The 26,525-nt window shown below is 43.7% G+C and overlaps 1 protein-coding gene and 1 long non-coding RNA gene across 5 annotated transcripts in view; one reads left to right on the top strand and one right to left on the bottom strand.

Moving 5' to 3' along the window:
- Positions 1–26,525, top strand: part of LOC118393132 (adhesion G-protein coupled receptor D1) — a 63,497-nt gene that overhangs the window by 30,105 nt on the left and 6,867 nt on the right. For all 4 annotated transcript variants that reach the window (XM_035785476.2, XM_035785477.1, XM_035785474.1 and 1 more), the window contains 2 exons: positions 11,110–11,183; positions 12,965–13,088. In XM_035785476.2, the coding sequence (XP_035641369.1) occupies positions 11,110–11,183; positions 12,965–13,088 (198 nt within the window). The remainder of the gene's footprint in view (positions 1–11,109; positions 11,184–12,964; positions 13,089–26,525) is intronic.
- On the bottom strand, positions 11,889–12,956 carry LOC127907255 (uncharacterized). Its single transcript, XR_008063903.1, has 4 exons — positions 12,621–12,956; positions 12,382–12,415; positions 12,110–12,143; positions 11,889–12,075 (listed from the first exon to the last, which is right to left on the bottom strand). It is a non-coding gene; the product is annotated as an uncharacterized LOC127907255 (long non-coding RNA).

The raw sequence follows: 26,525 nt of genomic DNA, 5'->3' as shown, positions 1-26,525 counted from the left end.
CACGCCTTGGTCTTAGTATTTTGTGTTTTCTTTATTTATTTGGTCAGGCCAGGGTGTGACATGGGTTATTGTGGTGTGTTTTTTGTCTTGGGGTTTTGTGGGGTGACTAATTAGTCTATGGCTGCCTGAGGCGGTTCTCAATCAGAGTCAGGTGATTGTTCCTGTCTCTGTGTAGTGTTCACCAGATAGGCTGTAATAGGTTTTCGCGTTTCGTTTGTTGTTTTTGTATATTTAAGTTATTTCATGTATCGTCTATTCTTTATTATAGAACATGAGTAACCACCACGCTGCATTTTGGTCCGCTTTTCCTTCAACTGACGAACGCCGTTACATGGTGATCCTAACTGACCTAATACAGGGAATTTTTACTTTGATTAAATGTCAGGAATTGTGAAAAACTGAGTTTAAATGTATTTGACTAAGGTGAATGTAAACTCCCGACTTCAACTGTAAGTAATCAGACCCTTTGCTATGAGACACTACATTGAGCCCAGGTACATCTAGTTTCCATTGATCATTCTTGAGATGTTTCTACAACTTGAGTCCACCTGTGGTAAATTCATTTGATTGGACATGATTTGGAAAGACACATACCTGTATAAGGTCCCACAGTTTACAGTGCATGTCAGAGCAAAACCTAGCCATGAGGTCGAAGGAATTGTCCGTAGAGCTCCAAGACAGATGTCGAGGGTGCCAACAAATTACTGCAGCATTGAAGGTCCCCAAGAACACAGTGGCCTCCATCATTATTCTTGGTCAGAAGGTGACCAAGAACCCAATGGTCAGCCTGGCAGAGCTGGCAGAGCTTATTTTCAATGACAGCCTACCCCGGCCAAACCCTAACCAGGATGACGCTGGGCCAATTGTACGCCGCCCTATAGTACTCCCAATCACGGACGGTTGTGACACAGCCTGGAATCTAACCAGGGTCTGTAGTGATGCCTCTAGTATTGAGATGTATTGCCTTAGACCGCTGTGCCACTTGCTCTCGAGTGGTGCAGTGTTCTAAGGGTAATTGACCGTTAATTAACATAAACACATTTAGCATCTTCTGGCTTCCACATTTAGCATCTCCTGGCAAGTCACTGATGCAGACCTTTGGAACATCTACATTTTAAAAAGTCTAATATATCCATGTAATATAGCCTACACCTTCACAACAAATCCATTATTTAATTTAGAGAGGTCTAAAGAAACATGATATGAAGAACAGAATAGCATACTCTGAGTTGTCCTTATGTTAGGTACTGATGTGGCTATGCCATATGGCTGTGGACTACACTAGTTCATTTAGCAGATAAGATTTTCTTAGATTTCCGTGGCATTATTTTATAGTATGACGAATACAATTGAACAAAGCTGAATTAAATAGAAAGGATATTTTCTCCAAACTATTTGAGGGAGTGCAAACATGCGGCTATTCTGTGTCGGGCGGTTAACAAATAAATAGGTACTCCTATATGCTTAATTTAGAGTTATTAATGTAACTTTGGTTTTTCTACAAACGTTGGGCTATATGTTGTGATTTTTAATACATTCTAAGGCTGCATGTGTCACAACCTGATCTGCTTCACCTGTCTTTGTGCTTGTCTCCACCCCCCTCCAGGTGTCTCCCATCTGCCCCATTATCCCATGTGTATTTGTACCTGTGTTCTCTGTTTGTCTGTTGCCAGTTTGTCTTGTCAGGTCCTCGACCTGCCCCTTGTTTATATTAAATGGTCTGAGAACTGTACTATCCGCATCTGGGTCATATCTTCAGTTGTGATTGTAGTTCTCATATAATTTAACATAAACACGGGGCAGGCAATAGGCAGGTCGAGGTCAGGCAGAGGTTTGTGATCAGGTCAGAGTCAGGCAGGCAGGCTCGGGGTCAGGGCAGGCAGAGGTTTGTAATCAGGTCAGAGTCAGGCAGGCAGGCTCGGGGTCAGAGCAGGCAGAGGTTTGTAATCAGGTCAGAGTCAGGCAGGTGCAGGGCGGCAGGCAGGCTCGGGGTCAGGGCAGACAGAATGGTCAGAACCGGGGAAAACTAGGAAACAGAACTTGCGAAACATGAAGACGGGAAAGTACGCTGGTAAGACCTGACAAGACGAACTGGCAACAGACAAACAGAGAGCACAGGTATAAATGCACAGGGGATAATGAGGCAAATGGGAGACACCTGGAAGGGGGTGGAGACAAGCACAAAGACAGGTGAAACAGATCTGGGTGTGACAGCATGATGTGACTCTAATGATGATTTGAAAAGTTGCATAAAAGGCACGTGCGCTGCTTGTTTTTTTGCGCAGGCTATAAACAATTCATCAGTTTCTCATTCACAAGAGGCACTTGATAATGCCTTGAATTTCACGGTGGAATCCTCTTTGTGTGGCCATAATGCAGCCTAAAAAAATCCATGCCTTTTGCGGCCCTTCTCCCAGAGTGCTACATGCTCCGAAAGCACCTCTCACTCACATGGCACTCCATCACCGGATCGGGTCTTTCTCACAGGCTACAAGTGAAGACAGACACATCGACGCAACTGCGCGCGTCCTTATCCAATTCCGAGGCGCATATTGAAGATATTGTAAAGCAGATTAATGTGCTTTAAAGAAGATATTTGGCCACTTTAGTTGTAATACTAACCTTATCAAAACATATAGGCCTATGGGCTAGGCTACATGAGGTGTGCGACTATGATTAGAAAATGTTGCAAAAAAAAGGCATTGTTTCTTGCTTTATGCAGGGCATCATTCACAAGTTATAATATATCTTTCACAAGTGATAGGATAATATTGTCACCCATCAGATTATTCTTGATTTTATCTTGTCTTTACATATACTAAATAATATATCTGTGAAGTTGATTTTGATTTAGAATGGACCATTATCATGCACCTGTCTCGAAACAGGAGCAGGGGGAAAAAACATGTAGTCTCTGCCCTTAAATAGTGAATGGAGGTTCATTTTCACGCCAGCCAGGTAGGCTATACTCCTGTTGTAAAGATAAGCATTGTGCTTAATAGTTGCTTAATATTAGGAAAGTTGAGAAATAGATATAGTAGGCTTAGCCTATAGAAAGCTTATGCGATCCTCCTCTTTTTAACTGGGATATGTGGGACAGTAGCGTCCCACCTCACCAACAGCCAGTGCAGGACGCCAAATTCAAAACAACAAAAATCACATAATTAAAATTCCTCAAGCATACAAGTATTTTACACCATTTTAAAGGTGACATTCTCGTTAATCCAGCCACAGTGTCTGATTTAAAAAATGCTTTACAGTGAAAGCACCACAAACGATTATGTTAGTTCACCACCAACTCACAGAAAAACACAGACATTTTTCCAGCCAAAGAGAGGAGTCACAAAAAGCACAAAGAGGTAAAATGAATCACTAACCTTTGATGATCTTAATCAGATGACACTCATAGGACTTCACGTTACACAATACATGTATGTTTTGTTCGATAAAGTGCATATTTATATAAAAAAATCTCATTTTACATTGGCGCGTTACGTTCAGTAGTTCTAAAACATGCAGTGATTGTGAAGAGAGCTATTTACAGAAATACTCATTATAAATATTGATGAAAATACAACTGTTATACATGGAATTAGAGATATACTTTTCCTTAACCTCTAGCGACGAGCAATCCCGTATCCGGGAGCGTAATCATAGCCTCAAGTGCATTACCATAACGCAACGTTTCCTATTCATGATAATCGCAAATGAAATTAAATAAATATATTGAAACACAAGCTTAGCCTTTTGTTAACAACACTGTCATCTCAGATTTTCAAAATATGCTTTTCAGCTTTTCAACCAAAGCTACACAAGCATTTGTGTAAGAGTATTGATAGCCTAGCATAGCATTAAGCCTAGCATTCAGCAGGCAACATTTTCACAAAAACAAGAAAAACATTCAAATAAAATCATTTACCTTTGAAGTACTTCGGATGATTTCAATGACGAGACTCTCAGTTAGATAGCAAATGTTCATTTTTTCCAAAAATATTATTTGTGTTGGGGAAATAGCTCCGTTTTGTTCATCACGTTTGGCTAAGAAAAAGACCGAAAAATGCAGTCATTACAACGCCAAACTTTTTTCCAAATTAGCTCCATAATATCGACAGAAACATGGCAAACGTTGTTTGGAATCAATCCTCAAAGTGTTTTTCACATATCTTTTCGATAATATATCAGTCGTGACAGTTGGTTTCTCATCAGAAGCAAACAGAAAAATACTGCAGCTGGAGATTACGCAATAATTGCAACGGAGGACACCAAGTGACCACCTGGTAGATGTAGTCTCTTATGGTCAATCTTCCAATGATATGCCTACAAATACGTCACAATGCTGTCGACACCTTGGGGAAGCGATAGAAAGCCTAAGCTCATTCGTGGCCCATTCACAGCCATATAAGGAGTCATTGGCATGAGGCGGTTTCAAAAAATGTGTCACTTCCTGATTTGATTTTTATCTGGGTTTCGCCTGTAACATCAGTTCTGTGGCACTCACAGACAATATCTTTGCAGTTTTGGAAACATCAGAGTGTTTTCTTTCCAAAGCTGTCAATTATATGCATAGTCGAGCATCTTTTCGCGACAAAATATCTTGTTTAAAACGGGAATGTTTTTCATCCAAAAATTAAAATAGCGCCCCCTATATCCAAGAAGTTAATGCAACCGCTGTGTCAGATTTCAAAAAACTTTTACGGAAAAAGCAAACCATGCAATAATCTGAGTACAGCTTTCAGACAACAAAGCAGCCAAAAAGATATCCGCCATATTGGGTAGTCAACATTAGTCATAAATAGCATCATAAATATTAACTTATCTTTGATGATCTTCATCAGAATGCACTCCCAGGAATATCGCAGTTCCACATCTGATAAATGTTTGTTTTGTTCGATAATGTCCATAATTTATGTCCAAATAGCTTCTTTTGTTAGGGTGTTTGGTAAACAAATCCAAAAGTGCGTTCAGGTCTCGCCGAACTTCGGACGGAATGTTCAGTTACAGCCCGTAGAAACTTGTCAAACTAAGTATAGAATCAATCTTTAGGATGTTTTTATCATAAATCTTCAATAATGTTCCAACCGGAGAATTCCTATGTCTGTAGAAAAGCAATGGAACGAGAGCTAACTCTGTCATGACCGCGCCACAGAGCCTGTGGCAATCTGCCAGACACCTGACTCATTCCTCTCTCATCCAGCCCCCCTTCACAGTAGAATCCTCAAACAAAGTTCTAAAGACTGTTGACAACTAGTGGAATCCTTAGGAAGTGCAACATAACCAATATCCCACTGTATCTATAATAGGGGCTGAGTTAAAAAACTACAAGCCTCAGATTTCCCACTTCCTGGTTGGATTTTTCTCAGGTTTTCGCCTGCCATATGAGTTCTGTTATACCCAGACATCATTCAAACAGAGTGTTTTCCATCCAATACTACTAATAATATGCATATATTAGCATCTGGGACAGAGTAGAAGGCAGTTTACTTTGGGCACCTTATTCATCCAAACTACTCAATACTGCCCCCCTGTCAGCAAGAAGTTAATAGAGGTCATCACTCGGTTTTCTTGCGCAATTGCATAGCCTATATACATTTTGTGCAACATGAGCTCACGGGCTCTCTTGAAGTGTTTGATTCGACTTTTGATCACATTTGCATTGATGTCAGAGTGATTAGAGGGACAATAGAGTGCGGAGTACCAGGCAGTTAGCAAGTTTGGTAGACTACTAATGACCATCAGCAGCATCAGAGCTTGGAGAAGCCTAATTACCGTGACTAAATGGTCACGTGGAATTTGATTGACTTCATGAATCGAGACCGCTGGTGTGGCGGTAATACGGTCCCAGCAACAGCCCTAGGAGAGACCTGAAAATAGCTGTGCAGCTGCCTGGTACTCAGCACTCCCCATCCAACCTGACAGAGCTTGAGAAGATCTTCAGAGAAGAATGGGAGAAAATCCCCAAATGTCGGTGTGCCAAGCTTGTAGCATCATACCGAAGAAGACTAGAGGCTGTAATCACTGCCCAAGGTGCTTCAACAAAGTATTGAGCAAAGGGTCTTTGCTTTGTCATTATGTGGTATTGTGTGTAGATTGGTGAGGGGGAAAAAACTGTTAATCCATTTTAGAATAAGGCTGTAATGTAACAAAATATGGAAAAAGTCAAGGGGTCTGAATACTTTCCGAATGCACTGTATATTTAGAAGTTGCATACCTCACACATGAGTTTTTGTCTGTAACCATTACCAGAAAAGAGGTAAATATGCTATTACTGGTCTGTTTTGAGCCTGAGGATAGATTCAGCCCAAAAGTGACTGACTATTTTTGGAATTTTTATGTCTTTGGGAGCTGGTGGATACTTCACCTTCCAAACTAGGAGAGAGGGAAACTGCTCAAACAGTATGTGGAAGACCTTTCCCGTCATTGTTCACTCTGCTCTTTACTGTCTGTCTAACTCCACTCCAAAAATGGCCTCCAGTGGCGTGCCTCCACTGCTCAGGGGTAGCTAAATGATTTGTGATTGACCCTTCTGCTTTCCCAACGGTTTTAGCCAGCAAGAGGAGAGAGAGAGACATCTAGTCTGATTAAAGTCTCAGAAGGGGAATTGTGTCAGCAGCAGTATAGTACTGTCAGCTCCCCCACATTTCACCGTCCTGGTCATGGTGCCATGGTAACAACAGGTATTGTGTATTAGTAACACTGTAGTAGAACAGCAGTCACTTACTGTCAGATCTCTAACACAACAGTAGACACCTTTGACCATTTACCTCACATGGAGGATGCCTGTTTTATGAGCAGAAAAAGAAAAACAATGTCATGAACCCTATTGCTGTGAATGCCTAAAACTATAGGTCATTCATTGACGCTGTCACCAGTCATAATGATCCATAATGACTTTGTCTTATGGCTATTAGCATTGTTCACAGGGGAGGCCAAACAGGTCTGAATGAATGGTCAGTGAATCTGGCCTTGCACCTGTATGCTCAGACCCTCACCAAACATCTACTTAGGTAATTTCCTTCCAGAGCTAACTGGCAGTGCCGTATCAGTCCGGTCCAAGGTGACGCCACACCAGTCAATAGGGTTCTGGGGAGCGGCTCTGATACGGAGTGAAAGTGTTATCGGGTCTCTTGGAGGCCTGTGAGCTTTCTCACGCCATTCTGCACTAGTGCTGATTGGGCCCTGGCTCCAGCTGTGATTTATTAGTCCTGTCCGACGTGGGTCTGGCGTGGGAGGACCAGCGGAGAGGAGAGGGGGCACTGGGGTCTGTAGTTAAACATTAATACATACATAAAAAACCTACCCCCCCTCCCCATCCCTCTCCCCATTCTCCTCTTCACTCAAGCATCACACTGACGGTATGAGGTGAAGAAATGGAAAGAGTGATTTCACAAGGAATGCCGGTGTTGTTCAGTGTCAAAATTGAAAGAATAGAAAAAAGGTTTAGACAGGCAGGACTTGAGTTTACAGGCTAATAAAGCTGTGTGTTGGAGAGGCGGCAGTGGCTGCATGAGAGGGACTGTGGGCAGCGGAGGAATGGAGAGGGAGTAGTGTAGGAGCGGTGGTGGCTGCTGTCTCTCCCAGAGTTGACCCACACATTCATAGTGTACTACAGCAGGCCCTTTTAGCAGGTACTGAAAGGAAAGGGCTAGAATGAATGTTCTGTTTCATATTGACTTCGTTTTACATATCTAGCTTGTGCATTATAATTGATCACATTTTGATCGATCTGCTGTATGTCTTTTAAAACAAAAGGGGATGAGAGAATGAGGGAGTGTTTCTTTGGAGGGGAGAGCAGGCTAGTGATTGCAAGTCGAGTAGACTTTCAGGAGCTTCCAATTAAGGCTGGAATGCTGAATAACTGTGGATTAATTCATCAAGAATTAGGGAAAATAAACTGGGAAAATAAACCCACCAAAACCTTTAAGAACCCTGATACCCAATATATTTTTTAAGTAAGCCAAAGCTGGTATCAGTTGTCTTTGCCACTATAATAAGCAGTCTTTATTGCCAGAGTCTTTTAATAACTCTCAGTACACACCCAATCCAAACCCTGTGGGTGAGTCTCTCTCTATCTACCTCCCTCCCTCCCTCCCTCCCCCTCCCTCCCTCCCTCCCTCCCTCCCTCCCTCCCTCCCTCCCTCCCTCCCTCCCTCCCTCCCTCCCTCCCTCCCTCCCTTCCTCCCTCCCTCCCTCCCTCACTCCCTCCACACAGACTTACACATTTGGGCCAGCTCGCTGATCAATCGCAGATGGAGGTCTGGCGATTGCTATCCTTCTCTTGCCAGGAGCTTTGCATTAAGGGTCTCTCTCACCCCCCCGCCTCACTTTCTTTCTCCCTTGCTCTGTTCCCCTTTCCCAGAGTTACTCAGATGGAACTTCCTTTCAATTTCCTGGTGCAAAAGAGAAAGTGATGGTTTGGCACATACTGTTAAGTAACATTCCCCCATATTCATACAACTTGTCATTTCGTAAAGTAAAACTTGTTAGAATACAATTCCTATTATCTTGAGACACTTCCTAGAAATTCAACAACGTGCCATACTATTTTTCAACCAAGGATATTTCAATATAACTTGAGTGATCTTGTTAGACTTCCAGATCTCGGTATCCCGCCCCATCAACATAAAATGGCAACTTCACTTTTCTTCACACCCTTCACACTTATCAACACTTACATAGTTGTTTTGTGTGTCTACCTTGGAGGCTCAGCCCAGACCACAGCTGCGAGCCTTGCATTTCCCCTGACATCATGACCTCACTCTGCTCTGGGCCAGTTGTGTTGTCCGGTGCTGCTCAGATGGTTTCTCCACATGCTCTAAATTAGATGGTGTGTCTGTCACCATGGACCTTCATAGCAACATTACCTGTTCATTAAGCCCGAACTGTGCTGGGGTTAGCTTAGACCAATTATTTTAAAGTGGGTCCCAGTCTGAAAGGATCTCATATCAGATCTCAGATCAGTGATGTGTCACTGTGATACTAACCTGCTATGCTGTGGTCCATTTGGCCTGCTGGACTGGATCGTGGGGAACAAGGGAGAGACGGGGAGGGAGCAGGGCACCAGGGAGAGACGGGGAGGGAGCAGGGCACCAGGGAGAGACGGGGAGGGAGCAGGGCACCAGGGAGAGACGGGGAGGGAGCAGGGCTCCAGGGAGAGATGGGGAGGGAGCTGGGCACCAGGGAGAGACGGGGTTGGGAGCAGGGCAGCAGGGAGAGACGGGGAGGGAGCAGGGCACCAGGGAGAGACAGGGAGGGAGCAGGGCACTGAATAATACCACTTCTCACATCTGTGACTGTCCATTTTGTCAGTGTGCTCTTCAATGTGTGTCTGGTCAGAGTGTGTAACATTTTCCCTCCCTGTATTCTCTCAATGTGGAAAATGAGTCCCCCGTCCCATCTGTAACATAATAGCATCATCAAAGTTTCAGCGATAGTAGAGAACAAATGTTCCAGAGTTAAAGGGATGCCTGATGGCAGTCTGTAATTGTTATTTCTCTTCCTGGGCTGTGAATGGATCATAGTTGTACCTCACTCTCCCATCTGCTTCTATTTACTCCTGACAAGAACCAGTGAGTTATTCAGCACCTTGTCAAAGACAGACGTTGCCCATGCTGATGGGGTGCATGTGTGCTGCTCTATGGAACACACTGTCCTATCTGTACATATCCCTAGCACAATGTTTAGGTGAGCAACACACTGAATTTGGGCCATATCTAACATAATATTTAGCAGACAGCCTATTCTAGGGCCAGGAAATAGACACATGCACAAGACATCGAGCCTCACTGTCACCTTCACTCTCCCTCTCACTCACTTTTTCCAGAAGATCCATCTCAACATACTCTGATATAATTTCTCCATTAAGGCCCAGGGAATAAGGAGAGGTGGGTCTGCTGTAGATGTTACACCACGCCAGCCTATGAAAGCTTTGCTTTGTGTTGAGGAAAGATTGGACGGAGTGTTAAGTTGAACCTGAAACCATGGCCAGGCCCTAATTACCACATTCCTACTACTTCAACCATTAGCTCACTGTCTCTGGGGACTCCAAATTTGATTTAAGGAATTACATGGAAAAAGTGAGTTATAATAAAATAAAATGCTTTAAGACAGTAAGGAGTCTCACACAATACAATAATCCACTTTGCTGTGCGGCTGAGCCGTTGTTATGCTCTAGCGAATTATTCTGATGTCTTCTTTAGATGTTTAATGGTTTCTCAGCACGAGTGGAGAGAGAATTGTTACTTGATTTCACAAAACAAAAAGCAAATAGGTGGTTCATTCTTCCAAATTGAAAAAGAGATTGCTATTTTTGGAGCGCACTGAGCCAGCTCTAATGGTCTTGTTAAGCTTATGGATGAAGGGGAAGCCAACTGGAGTCACAGAAAGCCAGCTGGAGAGAGCTGCTCATTTCCAAAGGGTTCCATACCACTGTCATGATGATTACAGTAACATGCATTTTCCTAACAGGTTGCTCTGGGTTATGGGCGTAAACAAACACTAGTGTGGCCATCACACAGACTACTAATACAATCAAGTCAATTATTTTCTATTCAACCTTTCTTTTACCCGGTTGTCCCATTCATAAAATAACCACTTTTTCAAGGGAGACCTGGAATTGTGTTTCATCAAGTTCTTTTTCTGTTTAGAAATATAAGATGATGGCCTTCTTTGGTATATTCTTCAGTATATTGTGACGAGAAAAATGCCAAAGGGATATCAAAATGTCACATGCCTACTCTCTTAGGGGGAAAAAAGGTTCTATCTAGAATCAAAAAGTCCACAAAGAACCACTTTTTGTTCCATGTAGAACCCATTTGGTTCCATGTAGAACCTTTTCCACAGGGGGTTTAAATGGAACACAAAGTAATTCTACCTGGAAACAACCTTCTGGGCAGAACTTGGTTTCCACGTCATTCCAATGAAATTATGTTGAATCAACGTTTGTGCCCAGTGGGAAAAAAGGTTCTACCTAGAACCAAAAGGGTTATCCTATGGGGACAGCCACATAACCCTTATAGAACCCTTTTTTCTAAGAGTGTACCTCACAATAGAGGTTTGGGAAGTAGCCTAGAGCGGTAACCGTGAAATGACGACCTTGCTTTCTTTTTTCAGAACAGGGATCAGCAGGGTCAAGCCTTAAACCAGAGCAACAAAGTGTACCTCTACTGTGCCTTCCTCGACTACAGGTTGGTTTACATATTCACACTAAGATATGGCTAGAGCTATGTTAATGAAATTGTGACGTAACAGTACGGTATGTGGATATTAGGGAATTAGGAATCCCAAGGAGACGAGTGTGTTGCCATAGGCTAAATGTATAAGGAGCTTTACTATAATGTGTCCTATATATAGGAAAACATATCGTCTAGTCTTGAGTATGAATCATAATCATATACATTACATCCATGATGCATAGAATGAATAGATATCTTGAGTAAGGGGGTGCAGCAACCTTCTTTAAAAACATTGACATTTGATTTAAAAACTATAAATCAGTGTGAATTGTTAGTGTTTCATTTAGACTTATAATGCTTACTCTCCCCTTGTGCTTCATGAAAAACATTGAAATACTTAACAGCCCTTTTAAAAATGAAATTCAGCAAAACATATGTGTTAATGGGCCTCCCACATAACCTTTATAATCAGGCTTAGGGAGTGTGGATTGTAGATTTATCATTGCTATTATGGTGACAGGCATGTTTGTGTGCCTATCTCTGTCTGAGCTTATTGTGCGTCGATATGTCACTGTGTGTGTCGCCGTCCTTTACCTGACTGGCTGTCTCCTGTGTCTCCGTCCTCTACCTGACTGTCTGTCTGTCTCCTGTGTCTCCGTCCTCTACCTGACTGTCTGTCTCCTGTGTCTCAGTCCTCTAGCTGACTGTCTGTCTCCTGTATCTCCGTCCTTTACCTGACTGGCTGTCTCCTGTGTCTCCGTCCTCTACCTGACTGTCTGTCTCCTGTATCTCCGTCCTCTACCCGACTGTCTGTCTCCTGTATCTCCGTCCTTTACCTGACTGGCTGTCTCCTGTATCTCCGTCCTCTACCTGACTGTCTGTCTCCTGTATCTCCGTCCTCTACCTGACTGTCTGTCTCCTGTATCTCCGTCCTTTACCTGACTGGCTGTCTCCTGTGTCTCCGTCCTCTACCTGACTGTCTGTCTCCTGTATCTCCGTCCTCTACCTGACTGTCTGTCTCCTGTATCACCGTCCTTTACCTGACTGGCTGTCTCCTGTATCTCCGTCCTCTACCTGACTGTCTGTCTCCTGTATCTCCGTCCTTTACCTGACTGTCTGTCTCCTGTATCTCCGTCCTTTACCTGACTGGCTGTCTCCTGTGTTGCCGTCCTCTACCTGACTGTCTGTCTCCTGTGTTTCCGTCCTTTACCTGACTGGCTGTCTCCTGTATCTCCGTCCTCTACCTGACTGGCTGTCTCCTGTATCTCCGTCCTTTACCTGACTGGCTGTCTCCTGTATCTCCGTCCTTTACGCTGACTGGCTGGCTCCTGTGTCGCCGTCCTTTACCTGACTGGTTGTCTCCTGTATCTCCGTCCTTTACCTGACTGGCTGGCTCCTGTGTCGCCGTCCTTTACCTGACTGGTTGTCTCCTGTATCGCCGTCCTCTACCTGACTGGCTGTCTCCTGTATCTCCGTCCTCTACCTGACTGGCTGTCTCCTGTATCTCCGTCCTTTACCTGACTGGCTGTCTCCTGTATCTCCGTCCTTTACCTGACTGGCTGTCTCCTGTATCTCCGTCCTTTACCTGACTGGCTGTCTCCTGTATCTCCGTCCTCTACCTGACTGGCTGTCTCCTGTATCTCCGTCCTTTACCTGACTGGCTGTCTCCTGTATCTCCGTCCTTTACCTGACTGGCTGTCTCCTGTGTCTCCGTCCTCTACCTGACTGGCTGTCTCCTGTGTCACCGTCCTCTACCTGACTGACTGGCTGGCTGACTGTCTATCTTCTGTCAGTTCAAAGGAGGGTGTTTGGTCCAATGAGGGCTGTGTGCGGTCCGAAGGGAACATGTCCTACTCGGTGTGTCTGTGTAATCATCTCACCAACTTCGCCATCCTCATGCAGGTGGTGCCCATGGAGGTAAGATCCCCTCTCCTCTCCTCCACAACATGTCCCATGCAGATGCTCGCTGTGTGTATGTCCCTCTTTGTTCTTGTTTATCCATCAGTGCACCACAGTATGTGATTTATGTATATTTGGACAGGGGTCTGTGGTTCACCACACAGTAACTTCCCCCTCCCCTTCCAGAGGTCCTGGTTCTGTTAGAGTTTTCAGCATTCCTCTTCTGTAGGTCATTTATGGGTCCAGAGTAACAATGTTGGTTTCACTATTGCTTTAATAGGACAATGCTGCGGACTACCATAATGAGGTGTGGTCCTTTGAACCTTGACATCAAATGAAAGGGATTTATATAGCCCTTCTAACATCAGCTGATATATCAAAATGCTGTACAGAAACTCAGCCTAAAACCCCAAACAGCAATCAATGCAGGTGTAGAAGCACAGTGGCTAGGACAATCTCCCTAGAAAGGCCAAAACCTAGGAAGAAACCTAAAGAGCAACCAGGCTATGAGGGGTGGCATGTCCTCTTCTGGCTGTGCCGGGTGGAGATTATAACAGAACATGGCCAAGATGTTCAAATGTTCATAAATGACCAGCATGGTCAAATAATAGTAATCACAGTGAACAGGTCAGGGTTGAAACTGGAGCAGCTGCACGGCCAGGTGGACTGGGGACAAAAAGGAGTCATCATGCCAGGTTGTCCTGAGGCATGGTCGTAGGGCTTAGGTCCTCCGAGAGAGAGAAAGAGAGAATTAGAGAGAGCATACTTATATTCACACAGGACATTGGATAAGACAGGAGAAATACTCCGGTTCGTTGCTCCAGCGCCTTTCCGTTCACCTTCACACTTCTGGGCCAGACTTCACTCAATCATAGGACCTACTGAAGAGATGAGTCTTCAGTAAAGACTTAAAGGTTGAGACCGAGTCTGCGTCACTCACATGGGTAAGCGACCATTCCAAAAAATGGAGCTCTATAGGAGAAAGCCCTACCTCCAGCTGTTTGCTTAGAAATTCTAGGGACAATTTGGAGGCCTGCGTCTTGTGACGTAGCGTGCGTGTAGGTATGTACGGCAGGACCAAATCGGAAAGATCGGTCGAAGCAAGCTCATATAATGCTTTGTAGGTTAGCAGTAAAACCTTGAAATCAGCCCTTGCCTTAACAGGAAGCCAGTGTAGGGAGGCTAGCACTGGAGTAATATGATCAAATTTTGGGGTTCTAGTCAGGATTCTAGCAGTCGTATTTAGCACTAACTGAAGTGTATGTAGTGCTTTATCCAGGTAGCCGGAAAGTAGAGCATTGCAGTAGTCTAACCTAGAAGTAACAAAAGCATGGATACATTTTTCTGCATCCTTTTTGGACAGAACATTTCTGATTTTTGCAATGTTACGTAGATGGAAAAAATCTGTCCTTGAAAGAGTCTTGATATGTTTGTCAAAAGATAGATCAGAGTCCAGAGTAACGCCGAGGTCTTTCACAGTTTTATTTGAGACGACTGTACAACCATCAAGATTAATTGTCAGATTCAATAGACGATCTCTTTGTTTCTTGGGACCTAGAACAAGCATCTATGTTTTGTCCGAGTTTAAAAGTAGAACGTTTGCAGCCATCCACTTCCTTATGACTGAAACACTGGCTTCCAGCGAGGGCAATTTTGGGGCTTCACCATGTTTCATTGAAATGTACAGCTGTGTGTCATCCGCATAGCAGTGAAAGTTAACATTATGTTTTCGAATGACATCCCCAAGAGGTAAAATATATAGTAAAAACAATAGTGGTCCTAAAACGTAACCTTGAGGAACACGGAAATTTACAGTTGATTGTCAGAGGACAAACCATTCACAGAGACAAACTGATATCTTTCTGACAGATAAGATCTAAATCAGGCCAGAACTTGTCCGTGTAGACCAATTTGGGTTTCCAATCTCTCCAAAAGAATGTGGTGATTGATGGTATCAAAAGCAGCACTAAGGTCTAGGACCACGAGGACAGATGCAGAGCCTCGGTCTGACGCCATTAAAAGGTCATGTACCACCTTCAAAGGTGCAGTCTCAGTGCTATGATGGGGTCTAAAACCAGACTGAAGCATTTCGTATACATTGCTTGTCTTCAGGAAGGCAGTGAGTTGCTGCGCAACAGATTTTTCTAACATTTTTGAGAAGAATGGGAGATTCGATATAGGCCGATAGTTTTTTATATTTTCTGGGTCAAGGTTTGGCTTTTTCAAGAGAGGCTTTATTACTGCCACTTTTAGTGAGTTTTAGCCGTTTATTATGTTCAACATAGGAGGGCCAAGCACAGGAACCAGCTCTTTCAGTAGTTTAGTTGGAATAGGGTCCGTTATGCAGCTTGAAGTTTTAGAGGCCATGATTATTTTCATCATTGTGTAAAGAGAAACAGTTGAGTGTCTCCCTTGATCCTAGGTCCTGGCAGAGTTGTGCAGACTCAGGACAATTGAGCTTTGGAGGAATATGAAGATTTAAAGAGGAGTAGGCAGAGGGAGTCTGGAAGGGCATCAAGGAATCTTTGGGTTGTCTGAGAATTTATAGCACGACTTTTGATGCTCCTTGGGGTCTGAGCAGATTATTTGTTGCGATTGCAAACGTAATAAAATGGTGGTCCGATAGTCCAGGATTATGAGGAAAAACATTAAGATCCACAACATTTATTCCATGGGACAAAACTAGGTCCAGAGTATGACTGTGGCAGTGAATCGGTCCGGAGACATGTTGGACAAAACCCACTGAATCGATGATGGCTCCGAAAGCCTTTTGGAGTGGGTCTGTGGACTTCTCCATGTGAATATTGAAGTCACCAAAAATTTGAATATTTATATGCTATGACTACAAGGTCCGATAGAAATTCAGGGAACTCAGTGAGGAACGCTGTATATGGCCCAGGAGGCCTGTAAACAGTAGCTATAAAAAGTGATTGAGAAGGCTGCACAGATTTCATGACTAGAAGCTCAAAAGACGAAAACATTTTGTTTTGTAAATTGAAATTTGCTATCGTAAATGTTAGCAACACCTCCACCTTTGCGGGATACGCGGGGAATATGGTCACTAGTGTAACCAGGAGGTGAAGCCTCATTTAACACAGTAAATTCATCAGGGTTAAGCCATGTTTCAGTCAGGCCAATGAAATCAAGATTATGATCAGTTATTAGTTCATTGACTATAACTGCCTTGGAAGTGAGGGATCTAACATTAAGTAGCCCTATTTTGAGATGTGAGGTATCACGATCTCTTTCAATAATGGTAGGAATGAAGGAGGTCTTTATTCTAGTGAGATTGCTAAGGCGAACATTGAGGCACAGACATGGTCTCAATGGGGATAGCTGAGTTGACTACACTGACTGTGCTAGTGGCAGACTCCACTAAGCTGGCAGGCTGGCTAACAGCCTGCTGCCTGGCCTGCACCCTATTTCATTGTGGAGCTAGGGGAGTTAGAGTCCTGTCTATGTTCGTAGATAAGATGAGAGCACTCCTCCAGCTAGGATGGACTCCGTCACTCCTCAGGCCAGGCTTGGTCCTGTTTGTGGGTGAGTCCCAGAAAGAGGGCCAATTATCTACAAATTCTATCTTTTGGGAGGGGCAGAAAACAGTTTTCAACCAGCAGTTGAGTTGTGAGACTCTGCTGTAGAGCTCATCACTCCCCCTAAATGGGAGGGGCCCAGAGACAATTACTCGATGCCGACACATCTTTCTTGCTGATTTACATGCTGAAGCTATGTTGCGCTTGGTGACCTCTGACTGTTTCATCCTAACATCGTTGGGGCCGACGTGATAACAATATCCCTATACTCTCTACACTCGCCAGTTTTAGCTTTAGCCAGCACCATCTTCAGATTAGCCTTAACGTCGGTAGCCCTGCCCCCGGCTAAACAGTGTATGGTCACTGGATGCTTTGTTTTAAGTCTAATACTGCGGGTAATGGAGTCGCCAATGACTAGGGTTTTAAATTTGTCAGAGCTAATGGTGGGAGGCTTCTACGACCCGGTAATGGGAGGAGTAGAGACAAGAGAAGGCTCGGCCTCTGTCTCCTCGCTGCTTAATTGGCTGCTTAATTGGGAGAACCGGTTGAAAGTTTCTGTCAGCTGAATGAGCGACACCGGTTGAGCATTCCTACAGCATACAGCATTTCCCTCCAGAATACATGAGAAAGTTGTCCGGCTGCGGGGACGGTGCGAGGGGATTTATACTACTATCTGTACTTACTGGTGGCGCAGACGCTGTTTCATCCTTTCCAACACTGAAATTACCCTTGCCTGACGATTGCATCTGAAGCTGTGCTTGTAGCACAGCTATCCTCGCCGTAAGGCGATCGTTCTCCTGTCTGTTATGAGTACAGCGACTGCAATTAGAAGGCATCATGTTGGGGCCTCCTGGGTGGCGCAGTGGTTAAGGGCGCTGTACTGCAGCACCAGCTGTGCCACCAGAGACTCTGGGTTCGCGCCCAGGCTCTGTCGTAACCGGCCGTGACCGGGAGGTCCGTGGGGCGACGCACAATTGGCCTAGCGTCGTCCGGTTTAGGGAGGGTTTGGCCGGTAGGGAAATCCTTGTCTCATCGCGCACCAGCAGCGGGCCGGGCGTAGTGCGCGCTAACCAAGGTTGCCAGGTGTTTCCTCCGACACATTGGTGCGCCTGGCTTCCGGGTTGGATGCGCACTGTGTCAAGAAGCAGTGCGGCTTGGTTGGGTTGCGTATCGGAGGATGCATGACTTTCAACCTTCGTCTCTCCCGAGCCCGTACGGGAGTTGTGATGAGACAAGATAGTAGCTACTAACAATTGGATACCACGAAATTGGGGAGAAAAAGGGGGTAAAATTCAAAAAATAAAATAAAAAAGAAGGCATCATGTTAATTTTACTGTTGGAGGTCCTGACGAACCACGTCCAGATAAAGCGTCCGGAGTGAAAAAGTTGAATAAAAAAAAGTTGAGTGAGGGGAAAAACTAAAAATATAAACGGTAATTAAAAAGTTAAAAAATGTAAAGTTGTCAGGTAGCAAAGTAAGGTTAGCAACAAAACACACAGTAGCACGTAAACAAGTCTGCAAGTTGTGACCGGAAATGACACGTATGACAGGTACATGAGGCAATGTACATTCTAAAAGACATTCTATTCCCACAGTCAGTCTGGCTCAGGGATTCTCGTTCTATACCCTCTTTGTAAGGTCCGTGGGGCGACGCACAAACAAACTAATTACATGTCAATATTATACCATGAAGGCCACAGTCTCCTTCTTGTTGTAAACCTGTACCCCAAACTTTTAAAGGAGCACATTTCAGATCACATCAGTTTATCACCATTAGTGCATTGTTAACTCCTAAATGAAAAATCTAACATGTTCCATACAAGAGAAGTAAGGTCTTTAACCCTCCTCTGTTATCAAAAGGCCAGGAGCCTCATGTATCAATAATGCGTAGGCACAAATCTGTTCGTAAACCATGCGTGGGATCATTTCCACACAGTGTTAAATGTATCAATATGAGCGTTTGCTTGAGAGCTTGCATAAATGTATGCACAGCCATGACCATGCATACACAATGCCATGTGGTGGAATAAGGGAACTGCTCGTCAAGCTTTGAATGGGGAAAATATGTTGAAATTGTGAGAGTAATAATTACATATTTTTTTCGATGTCATTGTATTTCAATTGTGAATTCATGCAACATATCTTGACAGGCTATATCATATATAGTCATTTGACCACATCAGTGCATTTGTTACAATAATATCCCATATAAAGTACAGTAATTTGTTAAATTAGGGGCACGTGTGTAAGTGAAAGCATTGTTGAAGTACTGTAAAAGATTGAGATAATGGGGAGAAATAATGGAACATTTCATGAGAGGCTGATCTTGCTCTGTTGGAAGTTTTGGCACATGCTGCATTTCGCAGAGAGAAGGTTTATAGCTACAGGTGGGAGTTTTTTTTAAAAGAAAGTACAGATTGGCTCGTCAAATATCGTTTCCCAAAAACAATCTTTTTGGATTTTTGTGAGGATTTTAAAACTTCTTATGGCTTAGATCCCGCTACCGGGATCGATATGACAACAGCCAGTGAAAGTGCAGGGCGCCAAATTCAAACAACAGAAATCTCATAATAAAAATTCCTCAAACATACAAGTATTTTACACAATTTTAAAGATAAACTTGTTGTTAATCCCACCACAGTGTCCGATTTCAAAAAGGCTTTACGACGAAAGCACACCAAATGATTATGTTAGGTCAGTACCTAGTCACAGAAATACACAGCCATTTTTCCAGCCAAAGAGAGGAGTCACAAAAAGCAGAAATAGAGATACAAATGAATCACTAACCTTTGATGATCTTCATCAGATGACACTCATAGGACTTCATGTTACAAAATACATTGATGTTTTGTTCGATAAATCTCAGTTTACATTGATTGGCGCGCTACGTTCAGTAATGTTTTGCTTCCAAAAACATCCAGTGATTTTGCAGAGAGCCACATCAATTTACAGAAATACTCATCATAAATGTTGATGAAAATACAAGTTTTATGCATGGAACTTTAGATAAACTTCTCCTTAATGCAACCGCTGTGTCAGATTTCCAAAAAAGCTTTACCGAAAAAGCACACCATGCAATAATCTGAGTACGGCGCTCAGACACAAAAACAAGCCATACAGATATCCGCCATGTTGTGGAGTCAGTAAAAGTCAGAAATCGCGTTATAAATATTAACTTACCTTTGATCATCTTCATCAGAATGCACTCCCAGGAATGCCAGTTCCACAATAAATGTTTGTTTTGTTCGAAAAAAGACCATAATTTATGTCCAAATACTTCCTATTTGTTCGCGCCTTGAGTTCACAAATCCAAATTCACGACGCGCAGGTCAGACAAAATGTCAACAAATTCCATTACAGTTCGTAGAAACATGTCAAACGATGTATAGAATCAATCTTTAGGATGTTTTTAACATAACTCCTCAATAATGTTTCAACCGGTGAATTCCTTTGTCTTTAGAAAGGAAAAGGAACGTAGCTACCTCTCACGGGAGAGCGCGTGATCAGCTCATGGCAGACACCTGATTGAAAGAGCTCTCATTCCCTCCTCCTTCACAGTAGAAGCCTGAAACAAGGTTCTAAAGACTGTTGACATCTGGTGGAAGCCTTGGGAAGTGCAATATGACCCCATAGACACTGTATATTCGATAGGCAATGAGTTGAAAAACTACAAACCTCAGATTTCCCACTTCCTGGTTGGATTTGTTCTCAGGTTTTTGCCTGCCATATAAGTTCTGTTATACTCACAGACATGATTCAAACAGTTTTATAAACTTCAGAGTGTTTTCTATCCAAATCTAATATGCATATCTTAGCTTCTGGGCCTGAGTAGCAGGCAGTTTACTCTGGGCATCTTATACATCCAAGCTACTCAATACTGCCCCCCAGCCATAAGAAGTTTTAAGGCAAGTCGTCCAGGTCCCGAGGCAGCAAAGCATCCTCAAACCATCACACTACCACCATCATGCTTGACCATTGGTATGAGGTTCTTACTGTGGAATGCAGTGTTTTGTTTTCACCAGGCATAATGGGACCCATGTCGTCCAAAAAGTTTAATCAAGACTCTAGGAAGAATGTTCTATGGACAGATGATTCAAAAGTGTGAGTTTTTGGACGACATGGGTTCCATTATGTCTGGTGTAAACCAAACACTCCATTCCACAGTAAGAACCTCATACCAACGGTCAAGCATGGTGGTGGTAGTGTGATGGTTTGAGGTTGCTTTGCTGCCTCACGACCTGGACGACTTGCCTTAATAGAAGGAATCATGAATTCTGCTCTGTATCAGATATTCTACAGGAGAAGGGCAGGCTATCTGTCTGTGAGCTGACAGCTGGGTCATGCAGCAAGACAATAATCCAAAACATACAATCAAGTCTACATGAAAATGGCTAAAAAGCAACACATTTGAAGTTTTGGAGTAGCCTAGTCAAAGTCCATACCTAATCCCAATTGAGATGTTGTGGCAGGACTTGAAACGAGCAGTTAATGCTTGAAAACCCACAAATGTTGCTGAGTTACAGCAGTTCGGCATGGAAGAGTGGGACAACATTCCTCCACAGCGATGTGAGAGACTGATCAACAACTACAGGAAGCGCTTTGTTTGAGTCATTGCAGCTAAAGTTGGCACAACCAGTTATTGAGTGTAAGGGGGAATTACTTACTTGCATGACAGTTCATTAAATAAATAAATTAAACAAATACATAATTGTTGTTATTTGATCACCCAGGTTCCCTAATATTAGGTTTTGGTTGAAGATTTGATAACATTCAGTATAAAAACATATGCAAAAGTAGATATTCGGTCTTGCACACATTAGTAGGGGGCAAATACTTTTTCACATCACTGTATGTATGTGTGTGGCGTAAGGCTTGTTGTTGTAGTTTCACAGCACTGTATGTATGTGTGTGGCGTAAGGCTTGTTGTTGTAGTTTCACAGCACTGTATGTATGTGTGTGGCGTAAGGCTTGTTGTAGTAGTTTCACAGCACTGTATGTATGTGTGTGGCGTAAGGCTTGTTGTAGTAGTTTCACAGCACTGTATGTATGTGTGTGGCGTAAGGCTTGTTGTTGTAGTTTCACAGCACTGTATGTGTGGCGTAAGGCTTGTTGTTGTAGTTTCACAGCACTGTATGTATGTGTGTGGCGTAAGGCTTGTTGTTGTAGTTTCACAGCACTGTATGTATGTGTGTGGCGTAAGGCTTGTTGTTGTAGTTTCACAGCACTGTATGTATGTGTGTGGCGTAAGGCTTGTTGTTGTTTTATTTAGCAGATGTTATTTACAGACATTGAGGTTTGATTCTCCATTAACTTTAGCGTGCGCTTTGTCATTAGGACAGTGGAGCAGTCACAGCGTTCCAGAATATTAATGAGTGGGATGTTCCCATCCAGCTGAGGGATAAAGCTGCTGCCCACTAATTAGGTAGTTACTGGAGGAAAGTGTAGCATCAAGGAGACGACTGCTGCAATAGGCCTACATTACTGAGCAGAAAGGACAGTTTTCCTTTTCTATTTTGGCAATCCATTCAAGATGGATGGTCGGTCGCCACACTCACAGGGTGAATATTCCTGGGGCCTCATTTATCAATATCTATAATTACGAACGGACTTTAGAATGTTCGTACGCATAAAAAAAAGTGTGATTTATCAAACAATCCCCATACTAGCGTCAATCATATACACACTAGTAGTAGATACCATTACCGATTGTTCTGTGCTCGTGCATAACCTTGGCTAGTTGCATTTAGAAACGCACAAAATTGACCACATATGGTCAAACCCAGCACTTTAAAGCCGGTGGGGAATATACAACGCAACCACAAAAATATAAGATTTAGCAATGGCAAATATTCTTCAAATGATTGGCTAACACTCACCAATAAGCCACCCATCCTAAACAGCTCTTGTAGGTGTATAGGCCAACATTGCTGTTCTGCAGAATGAACGAGTCGGGCATTCCACCAAGCCAATTTGCCACCACACTCAGCAGATTATTTTACCCATAACAGAACCTATCACCTTCACATTCAGAGTGGAAGTATTTTTTGTTCACATAGTTGAACTCGTTTTGGGATGGTGCTTTTATGGCCTTGTGGGTGCCGTCTATTGTTCTGTTCGTATTTGGGAATTCATTGATAGCAAAGAAAACGCTCTTAACTTAAACCTATTGTGCAATGGTGTATGGAAATTGCATGATACTGTTCATTTTGCCTATGATTTCCAAAACATTGGCTCATCGAGGGCTGTGAGATGCCAATGGCAAGCTCCTGCTGAATGTGACAAATGTCAAAAACCCGAGGGCGGATAGCATGTAGGAATGGCATGCGTTTGCCTTTCTAAAGTAGGTGTTAATAGAAGGAACTATGAATTATGCTCTATATCAGGGAATTCTGAAGGAGAATGTCAGGCCATCTGTCTGTGAGCTGAAGCTGATCACAGTTTAGTCATGCAGCAAGACAATGATCCAAAATAGGCAAGTCTGCATGAAAATGGTTAAAAAGCAACACATGAAGTTTTGGAACTCCAGACCTAATCCCAATTGAGATGTTGTGCCAGGACTTGAAACCAACCGTTCATGCTTGAAAAAACACAAATGTCCCTATTTAAAGCAGTTCTGCATGCAATACTTGGCTAAAATTCCCCCACAGCGATGTGAGAGACTGATCAACAACTGTAGGAAGCATTTGGTTGCAGTCATTGCAGCTAAATGTGGCACAACCAGTTATTGAGTGTAAGGGAAATTACTTTAACACTCTGTCCATTCATCGCCATTGTTGTCTTAGCTCTCCTGATCAACACCTTCGATTGCTTTATGCCTCTCTCTAATGTCAAAATGCATTGTCTACTGCCGTCTTGGCCAGTTCTTATTGTTTTATTTCACTGTAGAGTCCTGCTCAAAATGCCTTAGATAGCTCTATTGTCCCACCCCACACACGCGGAGACCTCACCTGGCTTAACTGGTGCCTCCAGAGATGAAACCTCTCTCATCGTCACTCAACGCCTAGGTTTTTCTCCACTGTACTCACATCCTACCATACCCTTGTCTGTACATTAGCCTTGAATCTATTCTACCACACCCAGAAATCTGCTCCTTTTATTCTCTGTCCCCAACGCACTAGATGACCAGTTCTTATAGAAATTTAGCCGTACCGTTACTCCTCCTCTGTTCCTCTGGTGATGTAGAGGTTAACCCAGGCCCTGTAGCCGCCAGTTCCACTCCTATTCCCCAGGCGCTATCATTTGTTGACTTCTGTAACCGTAAAAGCCTTGGTTTCATGCATGTTAGCAACAGAAGCCTCATCCCTAAGTTTATTTTATTCACTGCTTTAGCACACTCCGCCATCCCTGATGTCCTAGCCGTGTCTGAATCCTGGCTTAGGAAGGCCACCAAAAAGTCAGATATTTCCATTCCCAACTACAACATTTTCTGCCAAGATAGAACTGCCAAAGGGGGTGGAGTTGCAATCTACTGCAGATATAGCCTGCAGAGTTCTGTCATGCTATCCAGGTCTGTGCCCAAACAGTTTGAGCTTCTACTTTTTGAAATCCACCTTTCCAGAAATAAGTCTCTCACTGTTGACGCTTATTATAGACCCCCCTCATCCCCCAGCTGTGCCCTGGACACCGTATGTGAATTAATTGCCCCCCATTTATCTTCAGAGATTGTACTGTCAGGTGACCTAAACTGGGATATGCTTAACATCCCATCCTTCCTACAATCTAAGCTAGATGCCCTCAATCTCACACAAATGATCAAGGAACCTACCAGGTACAACCCTAAATCCATAGATATCCATAGATATCATCCTGACAAACCTGCCCTCTAAATACACCTCTGCTGTCTTCAACCAGGCTCTCAGCGACCACTGCCTCATTGCCTACGTCCATAATGGGTCGGCGGTCAAACCTCAACCCCTCATCACTGTCAAACGCTACCTAAAACACTTCAGCGAGCAGGCTTTTCTAATCGACCTGGCCCGGGTATCCTGGAAGGATATTGACCTCATTCTGTCAGTAGAGGATGCCTGGTTATTCTTTAAATGTGCTTTCCTCACCATCTAAAATAAGCATGCCCAATTCAAACATGTAGAACTAAGAACAGATATAGCCCTTGGTTCACTCCAGACTTGACTGCCCTTGACCAGCACAAAAACATCCTGTGCCGTACTGCATTAGCATCGAATTGCCCCCGCAATATGCAACTTTTCAGGGAAAGTTAGGAACCACTATACACAGGCAGTTAGGAAAGGCTAGCTTTTTCAAAGAGAAATTTGCATCCTGTAGCACAAACTCCAAAATGGGACACTGTAAAGTCCATGGAGAATGGCTGCCCACTGCATTAAGCCTAGGAAACACTGTCACCACCGATAAATCTATGATAATTGAGAATTTCAAAAAGTATTTTTCTACAGTTGGCCATGCTTTCCATCTGGCTACCCCTACCCCGGTCAACAGCTCTGCACCATGCACAGCAACTTGCCCAAGCCTCCCCCAGTTCTCCTTCACCCAAATCCAGATAGCTGATGTTCTGAAAGAGCTGCAAAATCTCGACCCCTACAAATCAGCTGGGCTAGACAATCTGGACCCTCTCTTTCTTAAATTATCCGCCACAATTGATGCAACCCCTATTACTAGCCTGTTCAACCTCTTGTCTCGTATCGTCAGAGATCCCTAAAGATTGCTGCCACGGGCATCCCCCTCTTCAAAGGGGAGACACTCTAGACCCAAACTGTTACAGACCTATATCTATCCTTCCCTGCCTTTCTGAAGTATTCGAAAGCCAAGTTAACAAACAGATCACCGACCATTTAGAATCCCACAGTACCTTCTCCACTATGCACTCTGGTTTCCGAGCTGGTCATGGGTGCACCTCAACCACGCTCAAGGTCCTAAACGATATAATAACCGCCATCGATAAAAGACAATACTGTGCAGCCGTCTTCATCAACCTGGCCACGGCCTTCGACTCTGTCAATCACCGTATTCTTATCGGCAGACTCAACAACCTTGGTTTCTCAAATGACTGCCTCGCCTGGTGCACAGTGTGTCAAATCGGAGGGCCTGTTGTCCGGACCTCTGGCAGTCTCTATGGGGGTGCCACAGGGTTCAATTCTCGGGCCGACTCTTTTCTCTGTTTACATTAACTATGTCGCTCTTGCTGCTGGTGATTCTCTGATCCACCTCTATGCAGATGACACCATTCTGTATACTTCTGGCCCTTCTTTGGACACTGTGTTAACAAACCTCCAGACGAGCTTCAATGACATACAACACTCCTTCCGTGGCAGCCAACTGCTCTTAAATGCAAGTAAAACTAAATGCATGCTCTTCAACCGATCGTTGCCCGCACCTGCCCACCACTGCGACCTGTATGCTCGTTGGCTGGCCCTTGCTTCATATTCGTCGCCAAACTCACTGACTCCAGGTCATCTATAAGTCTTGGCTAGGTAAAGCCCCACCTTATCTCAGCTCACTGGTCACCATAGCAGCACCCACCCGTAGCACCCACTCCAGCAGGTATATTTCACTGGTCATCCCCAAAGCCAACTCTTCCTTTGGCTGCCTTTCCTTCCAGTTCTCTGCTGCCAATGACTGGAACGAATTGCAAAAATCACTGAACCTGGTGTCTTATATCTCCTTCACTAACTTTAAGCATTAGCTGTCAGAACAGCTTACCGATCATTGCACCTGTACACAGCCCATCTGTAAATAGCCCACCCAACTACCTCATTGCCATGTTGTAATTTATTTTTTGCTCTTTTGCACCCCAGTATTTCTACTTGCACATTCATCTTCTGCACATCTATCACTCGAGTGTTTAATTTCAAAATTGTAATTATTTCGCCGCTATGGCCTATTTATTGCCTTACCTGCCTAATCTTACTACGTTTGCACACACTGTGTATAGACTTCTCTATTGTG

The sequence above is a fragment of the Oncorhynchus keta genome, chromosome 14 (genome assembly GCF_023373465.1).
Source record: "Oncorhynchus keta strain PuntledgeMale-10-30-2019 chromosome 14, Oket_V2, whole genome shotgun sequence".
Lineage (NCBI taxonomy): Eukaryota > Metazoa > Chordata > Actinopteri > Salmoniformes > Salmonidae > Oncorhynchus > Oncorhynchus keta.
The sequence above is the reverse complement of the archived record's forward strand: the minus strand, read 5'-3'. Positions and strand labels throughout refer to the sequence as shown.